General features: G+C 44.7%; 1 protein-coding gene across 3 annotated transcripts in view; it reads left to right on the forward strand.

Annotated features, from left to right (window-relative positions):
* SLC23A2 (solute carrier family 23 member 2) overlaps window positions 1-26355 on the forward strand; it is a 289448-nt gene that overhangs the window by 145312 nt on the left and 117781 nt on the right. For all 3 annotated transcript variants that reach the window (XM_029604057.1, XM_029604056.1, XM_029604058.1), the window contains one exon: window positions 3422-3705. In XM_029604057.1, the coding sequence (XP_029459917.1) occupies window positions 3601-3705 (105 nt within the window). In that variant the 5' untranslated portion in view covers window positions 3422-3600. The remainder of the gene's footprint in view (window positions 1-3421; window positions 3706-26355) is intronic.

Genomic DNA, 26355 nt, shown 5'->3' on the forward strand with positions numbered 1-26355 from the left:
ATATTATGATCAGTGTTGCACCATTACCTCTTTCACCAAATCCTGTGCCCCACTGAGAATTAGATCTAAAATTGCTCCCTCTCTTGTCAGTTCCTGAACCAATTGCTCCATAAAACTGTCATTTATCTCTCTAGCATGTCCCGATATTACATTTACCTAGCTTAGGGCAAACAGTGATGCCCACCATAAGAAGGAGCAGGAATTGGTGGCGTAAGCCTAGAGTCTCCCAGCTGGATTGTGGTAATCATGGATGTCATTCTATAGGGAATGGGAACTCATTACCAGGGCTAGGTAATACAGGGGCGCTCTGGACAGTGGAAGAAGCAACATGGTTGATAAATGGGCTATAGACCAGGGCCATCAGGCTGGTGGTGCAACATTTCTTTTCTCTGATAAAAGGAATGGCAGTCGATCATATCAGACAATGCCACATTTAGTGGCATACATAAACGAGTAAGAAGGCAACTGTGCTCTTACATTGGTGCTTGAAGCGGCCCAGCTGTGCAAATGGGTAGAGGAAAAACTTGTGCCTCCTATCAGCAGCTTACATTACAGGGAAGGAAAATCTCCAGGCCGACTTCCTCAACAGAAACTGACTAGATCCAGGGGAATGGTCGTAGAGTCCTTCCAAATGATAGTGAACCAATGGGGCCAACCAGGATTAGATCTGATGGCTACCCAGGTCAATGCCAAAACAGACACATTCCTGAGCAGCTAGGTGGAAAAAGGCTCAGGCGGGGGCCATGCCTTCCTGGCTTCATGGCCAACACAGTCTACTCTCTTTTCATCCTGGCCTCTCATTGATCTTTCTGGTAATCTTGGACTGACCTAAGAGATCTCTGTGCACAAACTTATTAAGGCCATTGATTGGGAGACTCCTAAGGTTGCCCAAGGAATGTGGCCTGCTGTGGCAAGGACCTGTCTCTATTCTCTCATGGCCTGGATCTTGAAAGGGCATGCTTGCACAAAAGGAGATACGCCTCAGCAGTAATATCAACCATGCTAAAGACATGTAAGACCTCCACGTCTCTTGCATACATCAAATTCTGGCAGTTCTTCAAAGGGTTCTGCTGTGAGAATCAAGTCTCCCCATGGAGATCAGATATCTCGCAAATACTAAACGTTTTGCAGAGCAGCCTGGAGAAAGGTATAGCCCTTAATTCCTTTTGAAGTGCAGCTACATATATATCTTGCGCATTGTGGACAGGAGGAAACATTGAGATTCGCCCAAGCACAGCACACACTGTACATGCGAGTCGGTGATAGACATAGTGCGAGGACAGTTCGGGCATTTTTAAAAATCCATTCCCATTATGAAGGCCGGACAGCCGTCGACTATCTTCTGACAGAAAAATTCTGTTTAACCGGGAAAAAACAAGTACTCACAAGCCGGTGGAGACAGGGAGACCCCTATGAAGGGGTAAACTGAGAAATTTTAACTTTCTCTCTATTTTGTGTGAGAACTCACACAGGGCTCCTTCACCATGATGCTAACTACAGCGCGGAAAAACAAAGGCTGAAGGGAGACCACTGTGGCTTGAGGGATCATGGCATGCTGGGCATGCTCAGTGTGCCAGTCAAACGTTTCTAGAAACTTTGACAGAAAGCTTTCCATGATAGGGTGCCGTCCAGTGACGTCACCCGTATGTGAGGACTACATCCTGCTGTCCTGGGATAACACCTATTACAGGTAAGCAATTTTGCTTTCAACCTTTCTTCAGACCAATTTTCCCACAATGGGATCTCCATATAGTCCTGAGAGCCTTAGCGAAGTGTCTTTTCAAACCAGAAAAACAGGTATTCTTGAAGGACCTATCTCTGAAGACAGCCTTTCTGGTAGCTGTGTTCTGCCAGGTGCATCTTGGAGCAACTCATGTAAAAATCCTTACTTGTTCTTTTCTACATACTCTCTCCTTGTGGCTAGTGCCATCTTTTTTTGCCCAAGGTGATATCTGTATGTTACTTAAATCAGTCAATTTCGCTCCCCACCTTTAGAAATAGCAAGTGTCAGGGAAAACATAGTAGCCTATGTGTGCTGGATGCTCCCAAGATACCTAAAAGTTACAGATGCCTTCAAAAAATCAGACAGGTTGTTTGTCTTGTTTTCCTGTCCCCAGAAAGAGGAAGCATATGTATGTATATGTATATATGTATACACACACAACATTTTTATAAGTGAATCTGAACATTGTAGCTCCATGTAGTTTTTAAAAATTGTAAGGCTTGGAATAGCCACACTAAGGATTCTGAAGCACCCAATGAATAGCATTGAGCAAAATAGATTATCCTGAAAGCCATTTCATTGCCTCTCTGTTCCTGTTTCTGCTGATACACTCACAAGCCTGTTTGACTTTAAGTAATATGAGAAGGCTCATTGTATTTTTATTTTTTTTTTAGAGTTAGTTTAGTTGTGCATAATATTGAAAAGGAAGACACCTAATACTCTTTTTTTTTTTTTTCTTTTTCCTAGAGAGACATGTCATACCAAAATGTATTGTACCCGCTCATTTCTGAGAGATATTGAGCTACTTTAGCACAGTGTTGCCGTGAACTTAACAGTGTGAGCTTACAGCTTTCCTCTCAGGAGTCTACTCAGAGCACTGCTCTGAGTAGCCAAGACTAAGAGAAGTTGCAAGTGACTCGCAGGACAGTCTGATAGATTGTGAAATTCTGCTTTCTCAAAAGTACATTCATACACTTTGGTTTATGTGACTGTCTGGAAATTTCATAAAGTCTCACAAACTTCCAGATGTTTAATGTTCTTATCCTTTGAAGATATGCAAGCTACAATCTTAGGCTTTTTCTGTTTTGTTTTTTTTTAGTAAGTTGTGGGTTTGTTTGGTTTTTTTTTTTTGGATTGTTAGAACATTTGTTGTCCAAGTGAAGCAAAATGTTAATGTGATGCATAATCCTAATGATTTAACTGACTAAGAGCTATGGTGATAGTAATATTTATTTGATAAACCAATTTTCATAAAATCTTCAAAACGGTGTACAATAAAAACATATAGCAGACATATAAAAGCTTAAAATTCATATAGTAATTAAAATAAAACAAACAAATGATATTAAAAAGTAATAGCATATAAAATCATAGTAACCTTAAAGCTCTGGATTTACCTAGGCTTTTTCCTTGTTCAGTTTCTATGGGGAAAAAAGCTTATTTTGTTAGATCCTAAATGCTGAAAGCAATGTTGATAGACAGTGTTTGTGGATTTCAGGGAGGATACCATAATCCCTAGAAATCTGATAGCTACTGGAGGAATGAACAACTTTTTTTCTGTTTTGGGTTGTTGGCCAGAGTGGTGTTTGTTCAGTGTTTGAATAGAAGGAAAACGTTCCAGCTTCTGTTTCTGCATAATAAATGTTTGTTTGGCATTTACTGTGGCGATTAATTGGAGTTTAACTTCTTTACTTCCAGGTACCGAAGAGGTAAAACTATCCATGCTTGCTGAACCCAATGACCCTGTTTGAGTATTTGCTACTTCTCTGACACCTGGAGTTGCTGCCCTGCCTAAGAGGACACACGGGACGTTTCAGCGTTGCCCTGGCTGATCTCGGCTGGGCAGCTGCGCCAAGCCTCTCTGTGGTGCACTAGCAATGGGCATTGGGAGGAATACCACTTCCAAAGCTATGGAGGCCGGAAACTCAGCAGATGGAAAATATGAAGAGGAGTCCAAACATCCTGCCTTCTTCACCCTACCTGTAAGCATTTTTTAAAAGCTGATAATTCATTTCAGGCAGTATGTTTCCAGCTTCCATTAGGGAGGGCCTAGTAAAACCAGCATTTTTGGTATTTTGCTCAGAAAATTAATTTAAGATGAGAGTAAAGATGTCTCCTGCTTTCATTTAATTGGTGCTTCTCGCAGCTTCATGAAACAGAACTTAGAAGAGCTTCTCCCTATGTTTACAGCAACAAAGCTAGAAGAAACTATGAGAACTTAATCACAGAATCCCCGAGTCAGGCCATGTCACATTTGCACTAAACTTTAGATGCCATTTAGATGGGGGAGGGGGGGATGGACGACAGAGAGATGATTTTCATACTACTACCACTGTTTTAATTTAAAAAAATGTGAAAGGTGATGAACACTTTAGTGATCCAGAGCTATTTAACCTCTCTCAAAATTTCATATGCCTCTGGAAAATATAATGCAACTCTTGTACTTGAACTCACTGTGGGGGGTGGGGAGGGAAAACAATACATAGTTGCATTTATTAAAATATTTAAAATTGTATTTGCTCCAGTGGCTATTAGACTCAATGTTACATTTTAATATGCCAATCTTATAGAAAGTGCACTTATTATATAAGAGCATATCCTCCTAGATAGATACTGATAGAACCACGAGGTAACACACAGCCCAGTGTATCTTAACATAAGCCATATTACACAAGAACATAAGATTTGCCATACTGGGTCAGACCAAAGATCAATCAAGCCCAGTATCCTATTTCCAACAGTGGCCAATCCAGGTCACAAATACCTGGCAAGATACCAAAAGGTTGATAGATTCATGTTGCTTATCCCGGGGATAAGCAGTGGATTTCCTTAAGTCCATTTTAATAATGATTAATGGACTTTTCTTCCAGGAACTTGTCTAAACCTTTTTTAAACCCAGCTACATAACAGGTTTTACCACATCTTCCAGCACTGAATTCCAGAGTTTAGTTATGCGTTGAGTAAGTAAATATTTTCTGTCTTAAAAATATCATCTAGAAACTTTATTGCATGTCTCCTAGACTTTGTATTTTGTGAAAGAGTAAACAACTGATTTGCATTTTACCTATTCCATGCCACTCATTATTTTATAGACCTCTGTTATATCTCCCCTTGGCTGTTTCTTCTCTAAGCTGAAGAGCCCTAACTTCTTTAGCCTTTCCTCATAGGGGAAGCAATTGTTCTATTCCTTTTATAATTTTGATCACCCTTCTCTATACTTGTTCTTTTTTTCAAATTCATCTTTATTGGTTCATAAATTACAAAAACAAGAAAACAGTAACAATGTCAAAAATAATCATGACAGTCTTTTTAGCCACTAGTATAAACAGCATGACCCATTTACATTTCCCCTTGTCCAGAAAAAGCGGACTACCCCCTTCCCCCACAGACAAATCACCATTCAGACTCAAAAACACACACATTACAAAACCCATACAAGCGCACATCTTCCGAGGACAGCCCACCACTTGATAAAACACACACAGAGCATGGAAATGCTCAGGCCATGGGATATATATCACTGAGCGAAAAGTACTTTATCCCAAAGCGAAAAGTAACCCTTCAAGAAAATAAACTATTTCTGATTGGCTATGTCTTTTTTCTAAAGTAGTTCTAACTGCTCAGTGTGAAACATCAGTTCTTTCCATTGAACATATGAAGGTACCTCTTCCAATTTCCAATATTTTAAAATTATCTTCTTAACAAGGAGGGTAGCCACAGCAAGAAATTTTCTTCCCCCTTGAGGGATCGAGCACCCTTTATCCCTGAAACAAAGGTATACAGAGATGTCCGACCAGGAAACAGAACAACTCAACAACTTATCCTGATAGGCCATAATCTGTTTCTAGAAAGATTGGAGTTTGACATCCCGTAAACATATGACATATAAACATATGGTCTCCTGGGACTGCTTTGCATGTCAAACATGTATCAGAATCCCATAATTTCATCAAAACCTCCATGTACCCTAGTAATATATGTTCTATGCAGGATCTTAAACTGGATTTCCCTCTTGGTGGCAGCCAGATAATGTCTAGGAATTATCAAGAAGGCACAAGATAGCAAGTCCAGGAAGACGTCAATGCCAAGGTCCATACTCCACTTTTCGGCTAAGCAGGTCATATGAGGAGTAGGTAAAGCAGAAATAAGCTGCCTTGACCAGATAGCATCTTATTAAACTTGGGTTGAGTCTCCAAAATCCCTTCCTCATCCTCTTTGGGGACAATATGAGAGAGATTGTCCCCAGAGAGGCTAAGGCAGTAATGACGGGCCTGTAAATAGGCAAAAAAGTGTTGCTTTGGTAAATCCCATCCTCTCGCAACTGCTCAAAGGAATGCAAAATGGAAGAATCAGAATCCACCAAATGAGCTAGATTACAAATCCCGTTTAAAGCCCAACCCCGAAAAATGGGGCCGCTCATACTAGATAAAAAATCTGGATTGCCTGTCAGTGTGAAGAAGGGAGAGACAGACGCGCTACGAACCCCTAACCTCCACCACGAGAGCCAGGCTTTGTGTATGGCCATGAGCCAGAATGCAGACACCTTCAGAGAGTAATTTATGAAGACTGAAATGGACCAGATTTATCAGAGAATGGTTGGACCAATCTGACATTAGGCCCTCCATAATCAAATTTAGGATACTGAGAGGCCCATTTTTGCAAGTGACAAAAGACAAGCAGCATTATAAAGCCATAAATCTGGGAGAGTAACGCCACCAAATTTCCGAACTAATTGCAACACATCAAAGCTCACCGCGCCCTTCTATTACGCCATATGAAAGAGTTCACTATAGAGCGGTAGGCCCGTACAGTCTAAGATTTAAGCCATAATGGGAGCATTTGTAATGGACAGAGAAATTTGGGGAGAACTACCATCTTAACCCGGGCACACCTGCCTAGGATCGAGAGGGGGAAGGCTTTCCAGTGCTCTAATAATGCCTGAACATTGCTCAGGGTAGCATCAATATTTAGGGAGTAAAGTTCCTCCACCATTCGAGCCATCTGAATGCCTAAGTACTGAAAATGAGACCCAGCCCACACAAATGGAGTCTTTTCAGGGTTCATCACGGCAAGATTGCAAAGTGGAAGTTAGTGAGAGAGCCCCAGATTTTCCATAGTTTATCTGGAACCCTGAAAAGACTCCATAGTGATCAGTAACTCCTGTAATGGCCCCTAGGCTCTCAATTGGATTCCCCACATAGAGGAGCATATCATCTGTGAAGAGTCAAAATCAGAACAGTTTTCGTTTTGATCTGCAAACCCTGTGGTTCGAGGGCGAGAACGAACAGTAAGGGGGATAATGGGCAGCCCTGTCTAGTGCCTCATCCTAAAGAGAATAGCTTCCCATTCACCAATAGTTGGGCCTGAGGTAACAGATATAACAGTTTGATCCAAGACAACACATTTAAAGTGATCAAATATCCAAAACGAATATGGCCATTCCACATGGTCAAACGCTCTCTGTCAAGACTGATAAAGGCCATTGGGGTTACCAGCTGGCGGGGAGAGAGCTACCAACAAAGTTTTTAAAAGGTTAGAATTGGAGAACCTTCCCTTAATGAAGCCTGTTTGGTCCAGAGCAACCAGCTCCACGATCAGAGTTCACCCTCGGGGCCAAAACAGCTGCTAGCAGTTTAATATCTTGACTGAGGATGGAAATGGGCCTATAAGAAGGAGTTAAGGTGGGGTCCTTCCCAGGTTTAGGGAGCAAAACTATAGTAGTGAGGTTATGTCCACTGGCAAATTCTCCATGTTCACGAGCGGCATGCAACACGTCCTTTAATGGAGTTGAGGGTAAGATTGCCCAGTAATTTATAAAACTCTGGTCCAAGCCCATCAGGGTCTGGTTTTTTTTTAATAGCTTCAATTTCTGAATGGCCTCACGCAACTCTGCCTACTGGATAGGCATAGCCAAATGCTGTCACGCTTGCATACTCAATTCTGGTAGTTCTAGGTCATGGAAAAAATTCCTGACAGGCCTGATTATTAATAGGTCCTGCAGTATTATAATAATTTGTAATAGAGACAAATGCCCTGGATATTAAAGGAGTGGTAGTGAGATTCAACATATTCCCCTTAATATGCATGATGAGCCTTTTAGAGTGGCCATCGAAGTTCACCAGCTTACGGGCTGATACAGTAAAGTCCGCAGGAGAGCGGACGAACGCCAGCTCTCCCGGCGCGCGCACCGGCCCCTCGCTGGTGCGCGTGATCCAGTATTCAAATTAGGTGGCGCGGTAGAAACGGGGAAAAGGAGGCGCTAGGGACACTAGCGCGTCCCTAGCGCCTCCTTTTTGATAGGAGCGGTGGCTGTCAGCGGGTTTGACAGCTGACACTCAATTTTGCCGGCGTCGGTTCTCAAGCCCACTGACAACTACGGGCTCAGAAACTGGACGCCGGCAAAATTGAGCATCCGGTTTTCGGCCTGACAGCCGAATTAAAACATTTTTTTTTTTTTTTTTACTCTTCGGGACCTCTGACTTAATATCGCCATGATATTAAGTCGGAGGGTGCACAGAAAAGCAGTTTTTACTGCTTTTCTGTGCACTTTCCTGGTGCCGGAAGAAATTAGCGCCGACCTTTGGGTCGGCACTAATTTCTGAAAGTAAAACGTGCGGCTTGGCTGCACATTTTACTTTCTGTATCCCGCGCGCATACCTAATAGGGCCATCAACATGCATTTGCATGTTGAGGGCGCTATTAGGTGCCGCGGGTTGGACGCGCTTTTTCCTCCCCTTACTGAATAAGGGGTAAGGGAAAACGCGTGTCCAGGGCAGGCTAACAGTGCGCTCCGGAGCGCACTGTACTGTATCGGCCTGACTGTCAATAATATGCCAGATTTGCTTCCCCATTGGTAAAGTTTATTTAAGGTAAAGAACTTTCTCTGCGGTGCCTTAATATTCAACAGGTTAAGTTCCCTGCGGGCCTCTTCCAAGCACTCTTTAGTGACTTGGGTAAGATCTCTGATATGGGCTCTGCATAACACCATGATCTTTCGAGGTGCCCAAGATACCAAATATGATAGGAATACTGCTATGTGCCTGATGGGCTAAAATATGGCCCCTCATGACGGCCTTGGCCGCACTCCAAAACAGAATAGAGTCAATTTCAGGAGTCAAATTATGCTCAATATAATCTTTCCATTTATCTCATAGATAAAACATCAAAATGCTTATCCATATACAGATAAGGTGGCATGGACCAACGAGTCCTATGGGCATAGAGACCCGATCCAATGTGGTGAGCACCATACATGATCAGAGAAAGGAATATCATGAATCTCACTAGTCGCTAACTTATTGAAAAGGGACTCGGAAACAAGAATATAATCCAGTCGTGAATAGATGTTGTGCACATGAGAATAAAACGTAAACTCCCTATCCTCTAAGTGGAGAATGTGCCAAGAATCTGTCAATTGCAACTCCTGGGACAAGAAACCCACATCCAAGTCAGCCTGATGATTTTTGGGAGTCTTGGCAGGTTTACAGTCAACTAAGGGGTTGTCCACTACATTGAAATCACCACCCATAATCACTGCAAAGCCCTCCTAGGTGGACACCTTAGCTAGTAAAGCAGAGAAGAAGCTATGGGAATAAACATTAGCAGCGTACAAATTAACAATAACTACCTTAACCCCATATAGTTCCCCCACAACTATAATGTAGCAGCCATTGGGATCAGAGTAACATTTATCTTTCATGAATTTAACCTTTTACTAATCAAAATAGCCACTCCCTGCTGCTGGGAAGTGGAAGAAGAGAAGTAACGTTAACCAACCCAGTCTCACTGCAATTTCTGGTGTTCCTCGTTGTCCAGATGGGTCTCCTGAATGAAGGCAATATGCACCCCACATTTACGCAGGTCACCGAAAAGTTTCTTCCGTTTGATCAGGGGATGCAGTCCATCAATGTTGAGCGAAGATACAGCTAGACATAGAAATACTCATTAGCATAAATCCAAGGGTTAATACAGCATAATGTAAGAGGAGAGATCCCCAGCTTAGATCTACTCCCCCTTAAAAACAAAACAAAACAAAAACAAAACAAAAAAAACAGAGACCCAGTCATAGAAAAAGGACTGTCCTCAGGTGGGTGCTCAACCATACAGACCCATTCTCTCTCACACGCGCAGACCCCCCCCCCAACAAATTTCCCGTTCCAATCCCTCAGACCCCGGTCGTGTGGTGCACTCCCAAGCACCTTTTTTTTTTGGTGGTGATTCCCAATATGAAACCTTGCATTGTGCAGCTGTAATTCGGGTTGCTTTTCCCTACATACATCACTTTGTACTTATCCACATTAAATGTCATCTGCAATTCAGATGCCCATTCTACCAGTTTTGCAAGGACCTCTTGCGATTTTTCACAGGCTTCTTGTGATTTAACAACTTTGAATAATTTTGTATCATCAGCAAATTTGATCACCTCACTCGTTTTCTTCTCTTGGTCATTTTAAATATGTTGAAAAGTAGCAGTCCTAGTATAAATCCCTGGAGCACTCCACTATTCATCTTTCTCCATTGAAAAAATTGACCATTTAGCCCTACTCTCTGTTTTCTATCTTTTAACCAGTTCTCAATACACAATAGAACATCCCATTACTTCTTAATTTCTTCAAGAGTCTCTTATGAGGTAGTTTATCAGTTTCTGAAAATCCAAAAACACTATATCAGCTGGCTCACCTTTGTCCACATGTTTATTTACATGTTTAAAAAAATGTAACAGATTGGTGAGGCAAGACTTACTTCCCTTGGCTAAATCCACATTGACTGTATCCCATTAAACTATTTTTGTCTATATGTTCAAAACATTTGTTGTTTAGCATAGTTCAACCATTTTTTCTGACTTTGACATCAAACTTGCCAGTCTGTAGTTTCCTGGATTACCCCTGGAGCCCTCCAGTCTGATTTAACCAGGCAGATATATGATAATGGTGTTTGTACACTTGAGAAGACGGTTGAGTAATCTTTCTGTCAATAATAAAACTAAAATTTGCCACTGCAATGTTTTCTGATAGGATTGTGACGTCAAAATGCGTAAAGGATGCAGGAAAAAATGCCATTCATTGTCATAATGTTTTGCGAAGACTAGAAAAAACTAAGAAGCTCAGCTGGAACCCATGACATTCTGTTTCCACATTTGAAGTGTAGCCTGTTACCTTGTGAAGGGTGATCCAAGAATTCAGCTTTAGAGTCAAGACTATGGCACTAGCGTGGCCCAATGAGTCACTGTTGGACATCATGGACTCCATTCCTGCCTATGATGCAAGCACATATCATCTGAGCAGCTGTGCCTTATTTGCTGGAAGATTTCCTGCTTAGGGTAGGGCTTAGGGTAGGGCTTTTACAACAAATAAGGCTCTGATATGGGTCTGCATAAAATGTTTGAATTGAGTTGTCCGAGCTTATAGTTCTGTTTGACACACAACCCCTCTTTGCTCTGGTAACATTGCATGCCAGTGGATAATTTGAATCAGTTAACCTGAAGGGCTCATTTTAATCAGGCCAACTCAAAATGTTTTCTGTTCATGGAACAGTCTGAATCTTTTGGAGAATGAGTTACCTTTTCTATTGGACCAGTGTAAGAATTATCCAAGGAGGATGATGTACACCCTGTAGGCTGCTCCTTCAGATGTTGTTTTCCTCCAGGACCAATATAACTGCTAGAATTCTGCACTTAGAGAATGAAAGAGTATTTTCTCACATTCCTATTGAATTTCCTTCCCTTCAGCTTCATAGGCTATCCCCTTGCCTTTGAACTTCCAATCTATGGGATTTGCTGCCTTCTCATACTTTGAAGCCTGATAACTATTTGAATCATAGCTTCTCTTCCCCCCTCTTCTTTAGCTCCTTCTGTCTCTGTGTATGACTTATAGTACAGGGCATGCACCATTTCTGTGCCTGCCGCCCTCCCTCCCTTTGAACTTGTCAATGTAAAATTAGGATAACAAGAACTTTCCTTTGGAAAAATAACTTGTTCTCATCACATAGTAACATAATAGATAGCAGATAAAGATCAAAATGGCTTATCTAGTCTGCCCAGCAAGATGTTTAGGGGTATAACTGTCACTCCATGTGGGTTACCCCCATGCAAACATGTTGCACCAGTCGTCTGAGATTGTGCTACAAACTGTTTGTATGACGTTATGGCACTGTATTTTTTTCCTGAAATATTTCTAGGAATGAGTTTCAGGTAGTGGACACCAAAGGAAAGCTACTGATTATAACTGGTCACTAGAACACTGCATGTGCTCACAAAACATAATTCTAAATACAGTTACTCAAAATCATTTTAATTTAAAAAAACAAAACAGGAGGAAGAATCCAACTTAGCTTATTGCTCATCTAGTAGGTTAAGGATCAAGGTGATTGCTGCGGTTAATAAATCTGAATGCTTTTTTGTTCAGGTGACCAGGTTTTAAGCACTGAGTAAAGACATATTACTTAACAGCACCATAAAACGTTTACTATCAATTTCTAAAGGAGCATTATCTATCATTTGAAAATGCTCACATGCCCTTGTAGAATTCATTACATGTTTTTTATGGATCCCAAGACACATATTTAGAGATCAGCAGAATATGTATTTTAAAATTCTCCTGATTTGGGACCAAGATACTTCTAAAGCTGGATTTTTAAAGTGCCTTGGACATTACAATGACAGCAGCAGTACAGCCTTTTTAACAGGGCGCGTGTCCATCAGGTGTTATTTCCTACCCCTCTTCCCCCATTTATATGTCTGCAAAGAAGACCAGATTTGCGTTTTTAAGTTTGATATCCAAATACTTCATTTTTGAAACTTTTTCACCCTCTTATCAGGGTTTTTACATATTTTGTTTAGGTAAAATTTGTGCTGTTCTATAATGAGGTTTAAACAAAACTTGAATTGAGGATCAGAATTACTGGTGTATAAGAAATACTAACCTGAAAACCTAACCTTTTTCTTTTTTGGGAGAAGGGGGGTTTCTGTCTCCCAGTGGGTTTGTTTTGTACATACTTTGACAGGCATGATGAACCTTATTCGTAAGCCAGTGAATGTGGGAATTTCAGTCTCTGACTGCTAGTTTTCTATTCTATTGAGTGAAACTGATAATTCTTAATTTTTCATCTTCATTCCCAGACTTTTATCCCAGTTACTCCATGTAGTCTATAGCCTGCTTGACTTCCATTTGCTGTGGTTTTCATGTTCTGGAGGTTTGCTGGCTCTGACATAGTCTTTACTTTGAAAACACAGCTTTAAAAATGTTGCTTGGCTCAGTAACGTGACTGCTCTTTAATTGTTAATTACAAGATACAGAAAAGACAGATGCTATGGAAGTATCTCAGTGGAGTACTAATGAGCTTCAGTAACTGGTTATATGCAGTGATGCGACCTTGGTTGTGAGATGTACTTTGATATTGTCACTGCCTGGGATGGGGGCAAAGTTGATGGCATTGGTGATTTACATTGTTTTGTAATATTCTTCTCTGTGCATCTTTTTTGAAAACTGGCTGATAAGTTAAGCAGCTCAGGAAAAGATTTTTCTCCTAGGACTAGCAGTCCTCACACATGGATGAAATTGGATGGAGCCCAGCACGGAAAACTTATTTCAAAGTTTCTAGAACTCTGGGTACACTCAGCATGCCCTGTATCTCGCATCCACGCAGGGTCCCTTTTCTGTCTCTTCCCCCCCCCCCCCCTCCCCCCACCCCAGGTGGAGTTTTTGCCTTGCTGTTACTAAGCTTGTGTTATTTGTTTAAAAAAAAAAGTATTGGAAAACTTTCTACCAATAGTTTTCGGATTTTTCTGTATGCAGGTCCCTCTCAATTCCCCTGTATTCTAGTCAGTGTTTCTGTGGTTCGGTAAATTTTCTTTTGCTTCTGTTCTCCCATGACGGCGATGCCTTGGTGCCTGCTGGCGTCTTTCACTCTCCACCTCAGTTGTTGTTTTTCACCCTTTCAGTTCGTATCTCATGGCCTCATTGGTTTTTTGTCTGTGCCCTCAATGCCCAAGGACCTTGTCCATCACGGACCCCCATAAGAACATAAGCACATGCCATACTGGGTCAGACCAAGGGTCCATCAAGCTCAGCATCCTGTTTCCAACAGTGGCCAATCCAGGCCATAAGAACCTGGCAAGTACCCAAAAACTAAGTCTATTCCATGTTACCATTGCTAATGGCAGTGGCTATTCTCTAAGTGAACTTAATAGCAGTTAATGGACTTCTCCTCCAAGAACTTATCCAATCCTTTTTTAAACTCAGCTACACTAACTGCACTAACCACATCCTCTGGCAACAAATTCCAGAGTTTAATTGTGCGTTGAGTGAAAAAGAACTTTCTCCGATTAGTTTTAAATGATGATGTGTGCATCCTCTGCCTGGGGGCATCGCACATCCAGGGGTGCCACTTGTGCGACCAAATGACCCCGAACGGACAGAGGACTTTCAGGTGGAGCTGGACAGCAGGGTTCAGTGGTTTTGCTCCGAGCCCTGAAGGGTACTGAGCCACTGTCAGCACTGGTTCCCATGCCGGTGCCAGAGCCTGTGCCGTCTCTTTTGGCGCCCCTTCTAAAGTGTCTAGAAGTGCTTCTGGGCGTACTTCCGATGCATCCAGTGCCCGGGGGATCATCTGTTCCCCAACGGCCACCAATGCGCCCCCCTTCGGAGCGATTCCCATTATTGGGTCCTCAGAGGAGGAAGAATCCATGCGGCTGACGATGCCCTCAGGGCCCTTAGCGCTGTGGCCAGGGTTCCCCAATCCCATTCCTGGACCATTGGGGATCTCAGGGCTGTCTATGCCCCTGGTGACCTTGATGCCAAAACGGAGGCTTGGGCAAGATACCTCCATGCCGGTCCCGAAGGACCTTAGCCAGGAGGAGCCCCCCCCCCCCCCCCCCCTATGATCCCTGGGAAACTGACACATCCAAGTCTTCCTCTGAGCACTCAGGTGACCTTCTTTCTGAGCAGTCTCCACCGGGTTGAGAATACAGGGCCTTAGATGCCCTAGGTAGGAAGGTCTTTCAGGGCGCAATGCTCATCCGCCTGTATTGCGTCCTGTATATGACACAGTACCACTGGAACCTGTGGAAACAGGTCCAGGAATTGTTGGAGCAACTACCGCAATAGCAGCAGGATGCTTTCATGGCAGTAGTGCAGCAAGGCCTGGAGGCGGGCAAACATGAGGTGCGGTCCACCTATGACATTTTTTAAATAGTGGCGAGGGTAGCTGCAGTGGGCATTGGTGCCTGCAGATGGCCTGGCTTCGTGCCTCAGACCTTCGACCAGAGGTCCAGGAGAAGCTGGCGGATTTACCCTGCACAGGGGAGAATCTCTTCGTAGATAGTTAGGGACATGGTGGCCCAGTTAAAAGACCACCACGAGACCCTGCAATACCTCTCAGCGAGTACCTCAGATCTGCTGTCCTTGATCAGGAAATCTTCTCAACAGGGCTCCAGGATGTCCTTTTACCACCAGAGAAAGTACTTCCTTCCTGCCTCTCAGGAACACATGTCACATGCCAGCTCTCGGGGTTGCTCACGTCAACAGTGGACCCCCAAGCCTCATCCTGCCCCCCCCCAGCAAAGTCCCGCTACAGGGTTTTGACTACAGGCAAGGGAGCATGTGCTGGATTGCCGTACCCTCAGCCCCTTACATTGGGGGCTGGCTACGTCTATTTGCGGACCTCTGGCCCAGCATTACGTCTGACAAGTGGGTTCTCGCCATCATTCGCTGAGGGTACTGGCTGAACTTCAGGGATGTCCTCGTGGGCTCTCTCCCTTGTCCATTGTGGGGTCTGTCCTCTCATCAGGAAGTGCTTATGACAGAGCTCTCCACCCTACTAATGGCCAGGGCAGTCAAAACTGTCCCCCCCCACCCCTACCAGCGGGGCTGGGGGTTCTACTCTTGGTACTTCATGATACCAAAGAAAACAGGGGGCCTGTGCCCTATTCTCGATCTGAGGGCCTTGAACAAGTTTCTTCAAAGAGAAAAATTCAAGATGGTCTCTTTGGGCACCCTGATCCCTCTTGCAAAAAGGAGACTGGCTCTGTTCCCTCGACTTAAAGGATGCCTACGCCCACATCGAGATCTTCCCCAGCCACAGGAAGTATCTCCACTTTTAGTGGGCAAGGAGCATTTCTAATACCGTGTGTTGCCCTTTGGCTGTGCTTCTGCTCCATGGGTCTTCACAAAGTGCCTGGCTGTTAGGGCACACCTGCGCTGGCAAGGAGTGCACGTGTTCCCCTATCTGGATGATTGGTTAATCAGAAGCAACACTCGGCAGGGAGTTCTCTGCTCCCTGATGCTAACTGCCCATATGCTGCAATCTCTGGGGGTTGTCATCAACTACCCCAAGTCCCATCTCAGCCTATCTCCACATCTGGGCTTTATTGGAGCCAGACTGGACACGGTTCATGCCAAGGTGTTTCTGCCTCATGACCAAGTGCTTGCCCTGGCATCACTGGCAGGTTTGGTCTGCTATAGTTGTCAGGTTTCTGCTCGCCTGTTGCTCCATATTCTGGGTCATATGGCTGCATCTGTCCATGTTACCCCATTCGCCTGCTTGTATTTTGACATTGCTCAATGGACCCTGCACTCTCTGTGGCTGCAGGCAACTCAGGACCTCATCGCATGTGTCTCCATTACGCAGCCTCTTCAGGCCTCCCTGTCTTGGTGGGAAAATCTCTGCAATCTGGAGCAAGGTCTTCTGTTTCAAGCTCCCCCGCACCAGGTTATGCTCACCATTGATGCATCCATCCTGGATTGGGGGGGACGCATATGGACAGCCTCCGTACACAGGGTCAATGGACTGCACAGGAAACTCGCTGCCAGATCAACTTCTGGAGCTTCAAGCAATCCACTACGTGCTCTGGGCGTTTCAGAATAATTTGTCCCTCAAAGCTGTCTTGATCCAAATGAGCACATACAACCTGATTGATTATCAACAAACAGGAAGGCATGGGCTCCTTCCTCCTTTGTCAGGAGGTGGTGCAGATATGGTTCTGAGCCCTATCCTAAGGCATACTCTTGTGAGCAGTTTATCTGGCTGGGTCGGAAAATGTGGTGGCGGTCCAACTGAGTCAGGCGTGCCAACCACACAAGCGGTCACTGGACCCCTCTGTAGTGGACCGGATCTTCTGCCTGTGGGGAACCCTGAATGTGGACCGGATGTGGATCTCTTTGCCTCCCCTGCAATAGCAAAGTCAGCCACTTGTGCACCCTGGACACCTTTGCCCGCTACTGGGGCAAGGGTCTTCTGTATGTGTATCCTCTGCTTTCGCTGGTAATGAAGGCTCTCATGAAGCTCCAGCAGGACAAGGGGACCATGATCCTTGTGCTTCGTATTGGCTGAAGCAGGTCTGGTTTCCAATCCTGCATGATCTGTCAGTCAGAGAGCCCATCCAACTGGGGGCCACCTCCAATCTGATCACACGGTATTGGGGCAGGCTGCGTCATCCAAATTTCAGGTAATTAGCTCTTGACTGCCTGGATGTTGAGAGGCTAGTCCTGCAGTCCCTTGCCCTCGCTGACGACATGTCTCAGGTACTGGTAGCTTCAAGGAAGCCTTCTACCAGGAAGTCTTACAGGCTCAAGTGGAGGATGATCTCCATCTGGCGTGGAGGTTATGGCTTGGATCCATTCGCCTGCCCCATGCCGCAGTTGATGTGGCACTTCTCGGAGGCTGGCCTGAAGACCAACTTGGTCAGGGTCCTCCTGAGTGCCATCAGAACTTACCATCAAGATATTGGTGGTACGCCCATCTCTGTGCAGCCCATAGTAGGGCAATTTATGTGGGAGTTGCTTCAGAAAGAGCCCTCCATGTGTGCATTAGCCTTTCATGGTCTGCAGTATTTTGAGTAAACTGCAAGACCCCCCTCAAAGGTTTGCTTAATTGCAGCAGCTGGTTCTGTATGCACCAGTTTAAAAAGCAGAGCTGTGCCCCCACCCCCCACCTTCTACTCCATCCTCGCCCAAGTCTGATACCAGACCGCTGTGACCCTTCCTAGGTGGAGCATGGAATATTGCGGGCTGAAATGACCATTTCTCTAGCACTTTTTCGCTATCTCATGGCTCATTTGCACAGCTATCATATTTGGCATGCTGTGAGTTGCCGGTTTTCTCCTCCCCTTTTGCCTCTTAGATCTCTAGGTGCTGCATTTTGACATGGTAGGGTTTGGGTATTTGAACTTACAAACGGGCCGATACAGTAAGGAGCAGTAGGAAGAGCTGCGTTAGTGCCGGGCGCACCCGCGGTTGCCGCACACACAGTCCGGCTCACCTACCGCTCGATACTGTATTTAAATAGCTTGCAAATGCAAGCTGCGTCCAAGAAGCGTCTGTGAAGCGTTAGGCCCGCGCAACCCATTTTACTGTATAGGCACTTTATACAACGCCTATACAGTATCCTGGGTGCGCTGGTACCAGGCACCAGGAAGTGGATCCCAACTTTAACCCAAGAAAACCTAAACTCCCCTCCTCCCGAAGCGACTCGACATGTACCGACTTACTTTTTGTTGCTTTTTCAGCCCTTTCAGCCTTCTCTGCCGTCCTCCGGAGGGGGCAGCCGGCGGCAAGAGCGGCTTCCAGTGGCCCCCGCATGCCCGTAGTGCACGGGCGCTCAAGCCAATGAAAGCACATGGACGGGCGTGCGTGGCGTGCGTGAGGTACGCAGTGACTTCACGCACGCGCGTTCATGTGCTTTCATTGGCTTGCGCGCCCGTCAATTTGGGCGCTCAAGCCAATGGCTAGAGCCAGCGAAGCGCATGACGTCACGGCGTTCACTTCGCTGGCTAGAGCGAGCAAAGCGTACCCCATGACGTCGTGCGCTTCGCTGGCTTGAGCGCCCAAATTGATGGGCGCTCAAGCCAATGAAAGCACATGAACGCGCGTGCATGAAGTCACTGCGTACATCACGCACGCCCGTCCATGTGCTTTCATTGGCTTGAGCGCCCGTGCACTACGGGCGTGCGGGAGCCACTGGAAGCCACTCTCGCCGCCGGTTGCCCCCTCCGGAGGACGGCAGAGAAGGCTGAAAAAGCAACAAAAAGTAAGTTGGTACATGTCGAGTCGCTTCGGGAGGAGGGGAGTTTAGGTTTTTAGGTTTTCTTTTGGGGGAAAGTTTGCCGTCTACCCTTACCACTGCCTCTAACGCAGGGGTAGGGGTAAGCGGTAAATTAGCAGGTTAAACGCACGGCTAAACTGCAGGTTAAAAAGGCGATAGTCGGGGCGCGCGTTACTGAATGGGGGGAATAGCTAATCCAATCGTTTACATCTAATATACATGCCGCGGGGCGGAAGGGGTTACTCATTGATTTAAAGAGACAGTAAGAATGGGTTAAAAGGGATAGTGAATCGCGGGTTGGACTAACGCGGCCAAATTGTGAGTAAAAGGCGGGTTAGAAACAGGGTAACTGCGGCCGCACTTTACTGTATTGACCTGAAAGTAAATATTAACCATAAGGATTGAAGCGACTTTTATATATTTTTGGCTTGCGCACACGATATGAATGGTGAAATCCTTTGGTATTACTATTATTACTGTATCACTACTACTTCAACGTGCTGTACAGATACACAGAAGAGACCGCCCCTGCTCCTTGGAGAGTACAGGTCTGTAGCTTAGAGCATTAATGGGGAAAGAGAAGAGGTGAGGGTGGAAGGGGTGAAGAATGAGAACTCATATTATACTAGGAGGGCGGCGGCTCTTGGGGGGGGGGCAAACCCCAGATGCAGTTCTTCAACCAGTCTGAGGTTTACCAGCACATAAAGCGCTATACATGAGTTGGGATTTTCAATTAATTTTGAAATGTTATCAGTCAGTGCATTGACTGCTGCTAGCTTGAAATCCCACTAGAAAAAAAATAAACTCGTCAAGTTCTGCATTTAGAATAAAATAAAAAATCCTTTCCCTGTCCACTCACCAATGTTACCTGTAAAGAAACAAGTAATAGGTCTACACATAATTGGGGGGGATAGTGTTTGTTGACCTTGTAATAGTACGTGGACTGTGAAGAGCTTCTCTCTCATCTGCTGTGGGCTAAATAAAGAGCCAGGAACAGGGAAAAAAGGATTAACTTACTAGTGAGCTCTCTTTAGATTAATGCAGTGTGAAGGAATTGCGATGTAGTACACAAAACAAAATACACTACAGATTCATAATAAAAGGAGAACCCATTTAAGCAAGGATAGGTTTAACCACACATCTAGTACTAGTATCCTGTGCTGGTATCTGACTTATTGTTATAACTTTTAATGAACCAACATAAGACATTTCTAAAGATGGTATTGCATTTGAGGTCCTCCTTCAGATGAAAAAAACTGATGTACGGTATCATCTTTGGATTATCCTTGTATTGATCCAATTTAAGCAGTGATGAATCCAGATTTTCTTTTTCTGGACCCAGTGTGGTTACTAGCACTCTAGATGACATAAGATGTTGAATGAGGTGGGCCCCATGAGCCATGGCTTCACTAAATTTGGGCAGGGCAGTATAGCAATGCTGGGGGCCAGTTTGGGCCGGAAGCATGTTTCAACTCCCTCTTGCCTCCCTCATTGATTAGCAGCTGTAAGAGGAGAAGAGAGCAGTACATTGGGTGTTTTAGTGCAGCTTCCCTCTCTGGAGCCCTAGGTACGATTGCTACTTTGAACCATTAAGGATGCTGTACAGCTGCAAGGTTCAGAGCAGCAGATGGGCCAGAGAAGGAGGTAATCTAAGGCGCTCCAATGTTGCTGATCACTACTGGAGCTGGGGGAAGGGATATCTCCAGGCTAACGTGGAGATGGAGGTTTTGTAACTGCTGCTGCTCCGACTCAGAGCCGAGGTTGGGGGAAGATGGGAGGCAGAAGGGGGATGTCAAGGGGAGAATGAGGGAGGAAGATGGTGGGAAATGGGGGAGAGGACAGGGCAGTGCTTGGGTTGGCTTTGGGACCCCCAACTAAACAAAAGGTGTTCTGCTGCCCCTTTTTGTATGTCGCATTGCTATAATATTCACCATCCTATCAAGAGGAACCTGTGATATATAATATAAAGTGGGCAGCCCTCACAGGCCAATAATTTGGCCCAACCCAACTCTATATAACCTGGTGCTAGCATTTTGGTAATGGTCTCGCACATCCATACTCCTTGGGAGAGATCTCCCTCATTTGTACAATTAGAACTAGTTTGCATTTGCTTTGCCTGAAGTGCAGAGTATAGGAAGCAGGTTTCATGTGTTTCCACATTCGAGAGTGAAACAAAAGGAAAGTTTTAGCCGTCATGTTCTCTTCAAACTAAATAGAAACTCTTGGCTCTCAAAGTACACTCTGGTCATTCTGCTGCAACTGCTGGTAGGTGTTGCCAATCTGTGAAATTTATTAAAAAATAAAACAAAATAAAACAAAATAAAACAAAAAACATAGTCTATACCTTCAATTACTTTCCAGATGCTCAAACGACTGTAAAATGTGTTTTGTACTCCAGTAAGTATAATTGCCATGTCCTCCGTCAATAGGAAACATTGTGCTTGGTCTCTTCCCGGTGCCAAAAACACTCTGGCATGTCTTGCTCTCGTGATTTGGGTTAGGCAGCTCATGCAGCTTCTGGGGTTTCTGGTAGATATGCTGCAGGTAAAATGTTCTGTTTATTTTTGTATATATCTATTTTTTTTTTTTGGGCTAGCTGTTCAGAGTGTACTGAAAACCTACTTTAGGGGGTCATTTAATAAGCCTTTTTTCCTAAAGACATAAACTGGGAGTAAACCTTTAGCAAAGGTTTTTCAATAAAACCTTTAACATGGCATCAATGTGTTCATGTTTTTCGCCATGCCAAGCCAGGTTCTTGGATTGAGGCTGCTTACTTCTATAGGTTAATACTTGGACATTTTTCCTTAACTGTACCATTTTTCAAGGATCATTGTGGGGGGGGGGAGATGACAGATTTTAAACTTCTTGTGGGCCGATGTTAAATATAAGAAGCCTATGAAGGCGGAAGAAGCTATAGCTGATTACCTGAAGGGAGGTGCCGTGCAAAGGGACTATTACGGTTCACAAACCTGACACTATCTTGGCATGAAGAGAGATGGGGTACCTTGAAACCTTTACAATGTATGCTGTAAAAGTTGGTTGTCAAGAAAATTTCTCCTGCCCCTTCTTTCAACATAAAAAAAAAAAAGAATCTTTGTGACCTTTGATGCTTATCCTCTCATACTATTGATTCTGCACCCTTCTGTATTGTAAAAAAGAAATAGCTGCCTGACATCCCTCAATTAACATTTTATTTCGAAGGAGACAATAATAAAACACTTTAAAAAGCCCAACTCAAGCAGAGTTTTGCTCCTTTGGAGCTGCTTCAGGGGCTGAAATATGCAAATAGTTAAAATTAAACACAAATATAAACACTGATAAACACACAAAAATAAGTGAACATATATGTAAAAAAATTGAATAAATCATGTAAAACGCATAACATAGTGACAAAGTGCATAATATTAAAATAAGTATAAAAAGTTATATAAATATCAAAATAAATATAAAAAGTGATAGAGAGATATCAAACGAGAATAAAATTTATAAATCTAATGTTAAGGAACTAGCGGTTCTGGCCAAAAATGATATATCTGCATAAAGTGTACATTGGCAATGGATTAAATCATATATTGGAAGGAAGCATAGACTAAAAATTCTTATGAATGATGTCAGGGTGAGCAATAACTTGACTTATGAAATGATGCTTTACCTTAATGTGCTGTTCAGCTTGAGAGAATAGGATTGCACTGTGAATGAATAAATATATGGTCACTCTTGAAAGTGAACTTACTGTGTAGTGTTTATAAATATGGAAGCCAGAGGGGGAGAATTTTATGGAAAAAATGAGGTTTCTTTTTCCTCATTCAGATTTGCAGAGTCACTGGAGGCAATGTCTAGGAACAGCTGATATTAGAATAAGAACATGGATCATAATGTGCAGTGGGCTATGAACCAGGAGACCAGAGTTAGAGTCCCGTTGTCGCTTCTTGTGACCTTAGGCAAGTCACTTTACCCTCCATTGCCTCAGGTATAAACTTAGATTGTAAGCCCTCTGGGGATAGGGAAATACCTACAGTACCTGAATGTAATCCGCTTTGAAGCGCTGAAAAAAATGCGAAAAGCGGAATATAAAAAACCTAAAATAAAAATAAAATAATGTACAGCTTAATGAAGTGGGATGAAACTCTGAAAGACAAATGTATGGTAAGTCTTAGAATGAGCTTGCTGCAGAATATATAAAAAGGACTCGTTGGTTTTATCAAAGAAATAACTGCAGACAAGTCATCAGCATATAACTGATTTTATTGAAAAAATAGTAGGTCCATCTTTATTAAAAATAGTTTTAAATACAGTTTCCTCATCTGCACTTAACCTCATTAATATTCTTATTCCAGCATCATCTGATGTTGTAAAACTGACAGTAAAAGCAAAAGGTCGGGCTTTTTAAAGTGTTTTATTATTGTCTCCTTCGAAATAAATTTTAATTGACGGACGTCAGGCATCTATTTCTTTTTTTACTTCCTCACGGCTTTTATAGATCGCCTATTTTTTTGTTTTGTGGGCCCTTCTGTATTGTGCAGTTCTTGTGTTGCCACAATTTTTTGCATTTTTCATTGGACAGAAGAAGTTGAAGTTATTTTTCAAAGCTATATGCCCGTGTTAGTAATCAGTTAGCATCTTAACCATGTTATTGCATGCTATTGCATGACCGAGTAAGTGGCTTAACTTGTTTTTCTCCTAGGACAGCAGGATGGTAGTCCTCACAGATGGGTGACATCATCAGATAGAGCCCAGCTCAGAAAACGTTTGTCAAATTTTCTAGAGCTTTGACTGGCACACTGAGCATGCCCAACATGCCCCTATCTGCGCGTTCACGTGGGATCCCCCTCAGTCTCTTTTTTTCCGCGGTGTTAGTTCCCTCGTAGTGGTTTAGCACTGCTCTTCTAGTATTTTTTTCTTCAGTTTTGTTATCCAGGTTTTCACCATTGGGTTCCTCTTCTCCGGTCTGTGTCCCTCTGGCGGTACAGTAGGTTGGTTTTGCCTTTCATCGCGGTTGATTCCCAGCATGTCGCTCCTCGGTGACCACCAGCCATTGACCGATCACAGCTTGTTTTACATGGTGTCGTCTGGTTTTCAACGGTGCCCGTGGACCATGTCTATTATCGAGATTTGCACCCTCTGCCTGGGGGCATCACACAATGCCCGTGAGCGTCAACTGTGCGATCAGATGACCTGCAAGGGGCGTCATGCCTGCCTGGATAAGACAGAGAAACTTTTTGGCCCCAAAAAGTCTACTCCATCCACTCCAGCATTGGAGGCATTGATAGGTAGGGGCCGGGAGAAATGTTGGACACACTGTTCCTATCCACATCCTCTGCGGGTTTGTCCAGAGAGACAGGAGCCACTGATAGGCCATCTCCAATGTCAAAGCATTTGAAGACATCGGGCTCTTCGGCTTCCTTGATGCCGGGGAAAGACTGGGCTGAGCATCGCAAAAAGTGCCGCAAGCACCATCACTGGTCACCCTCTGTGCATGCCTCCGGAACCAGTGGCTGCTATGCTGCCACCAAAGCGACCCGATGGTGAAGAGGCTTCATTCTCTGACAGACCCAGGAGTCCCAGGCATTCTCCACTGGTATCAGTGCCGGGCACGAGCCTCCTCAGAGCTCTAAGGAGGCTCTGGTGATGCCTTTTCCTCCTCCTCCATCAGTCCTAGCTTCATCGGACTTCCAGGAGGAGTTGAACTGCAGGGTTCAGATGGCGGTGCTTAGAGTCCTCTGGGGTATGGAACCACCTCTGGCACTGGCCCCCATACCAGTGACGGAGTCTGTGACATCTCTTTTGGCGCCACTGCTAGAGCATCTGGATGTTCTACTCTGTGTCCTACCAATTCAACCAGTGCTCGACAGATGCCCCCCTCCAGAGCGATTCCCATCATTGGGTCTTCCAAGGAGGAAGATTTGCTATGGCCACTGGCACCGTTGGGCTCACTAGTCTCGCGACCAGAGTTCTCTGATGCTGTTCCCGGGCCATCGGGAATCTCTGTACCATCGGTGCCTTTGCCGCCTTCGAGGCCATTGGTGCCTGCCATCTGTACCCTCGATGCCCAAACTGAGGAGCTTGGACAGGGTCCATTCAGGCAGGCCCTCAAGGGAGATGATACCTCGGAATCTTCTTCTGAGGACTCTGGAGATTTCCTGTCAGAGCCTTCACTACCAGATGAGAGGCATAGGTCTCCCCACAAAAGATCTCTCCTTTGCGGGATTTGTCTGGATCATGGCTGAAGCCATCCCATTTCAGCTCCTCAGAGGACACTCGACATAAGATGTGGGAAATGCTCCAGTTTGTCGATTCCCTGAAGGAAATAGTGGCCGTCCCAGTCCACGATATCTTTAAGGAACTTCTTTAGGATTTGGGAACATCCGGTATCAATTCCTCTGGTTAACAGGAAGGCAGATGCCATCTATCTGGTCCAACAGGCTTTGGGATTTGAGAGGCGCCACCTCCTTCACCAATCTGCTGTGGCGGAGTCTGCTCTCAAAAAAGCCAAGCGCTCCCACACCCATGCCTCCGCCCTTCCGGGTCGAGATCATAGGGCACTGGATGCCCTAGGAAGAAAGGTATATCAGGGCGCTATGCTCATAACCTTCATCGCCTCCTACCAGTTATATATGACCCAATACAACCTGAACCTGTGGAAGCAGGTCTAGTAGCTATCGGAATGCCAGCCACAACAGCAGCAAGATGTGTTCTCTATGGTAGCATAGCAGGGTCTGGAGGTGGGAAAACATGAGGTGAGGTCCACCTACAATGTTTTTGAAACAGCAGCAAGATTAGCTGTAGTGGGCATTGGCGCCGGCAGGATGGCTTGGCTCCATACCTCTGACCTCCAGCCGAAAGTCCAGGAGAAGTTGGCTGATCTGTCCTGCACAGGAGAGAAACTCTTCGGGGTCAAGGTTAGGGATACGATAGCCCAATTGAAGGACCAGCATGAGACCCTTTAGCAGCTTTGGCTAGCGCTTCCGATCTGCCATCCTCCATCATGAAGTCCTTGCAACAAGGCTTGAGGAAATCCTATCATCAAAATAAGTATTACCCTCCAGCCTCGCGGGCTCGCACGCCCCGTGCTGGTTCCAGGGGTTGTTCCCACCAGCAGCAGACCAGGCCACAGCCAGCTCCCCAGCAAAGCCCCGCCTCGGGGTTTTGACTGGGAGCAAGGGAGCGCGAGTCAGTTTGCCATACCCTTGGCATCCTGTCCTCCAGTTGGGGAACAGGCTCCTTCACTTTGCCCACTGCTGACTCCTAGTCATGTTGGTCTGGTTGATTCTTACAATTATCTGCTAGGATTATCGGCTGAATTTCAGGGACATCTCTATGAACTTCCCCCATGTCTATAGTAGGGTTCGTCCACTCCACGGGAAATACTTGTGCGAGAGCTCTCTGCCCTTCTAATGTTCCCGTCCACCAGCAGGGCCAAGGGTTCTATTCAAGGTATTTCCTGATACCAAAGAGATTGGGGGCCTACGCCCTGTTCTCGATTTCAGAGCCTTGAACAAATTCCTTCAGAAGGAAAAGTTCAAAATGGTCTTTCTCTGGGCACCCCGATCCCACTCAGAAGAGGAAACTGGCTCTGCTCCCTCAACCTGAAGGAT

Source organism: Rhinatrema bivittatum, chromosome 5, assembly GCF_901001135.1.
Source record: "Rhinatrema bivittatum chromosome 5, aRhiBiv1.1, whole genome shotgun sequence".
NCBI classification, from domain to species: Eukaryota; Metazoa; Chordata; class Amphibia; order Gymnophiona; family Rhinatrematidae; genus Rhinatrema; species Rhinatrema bivittatum.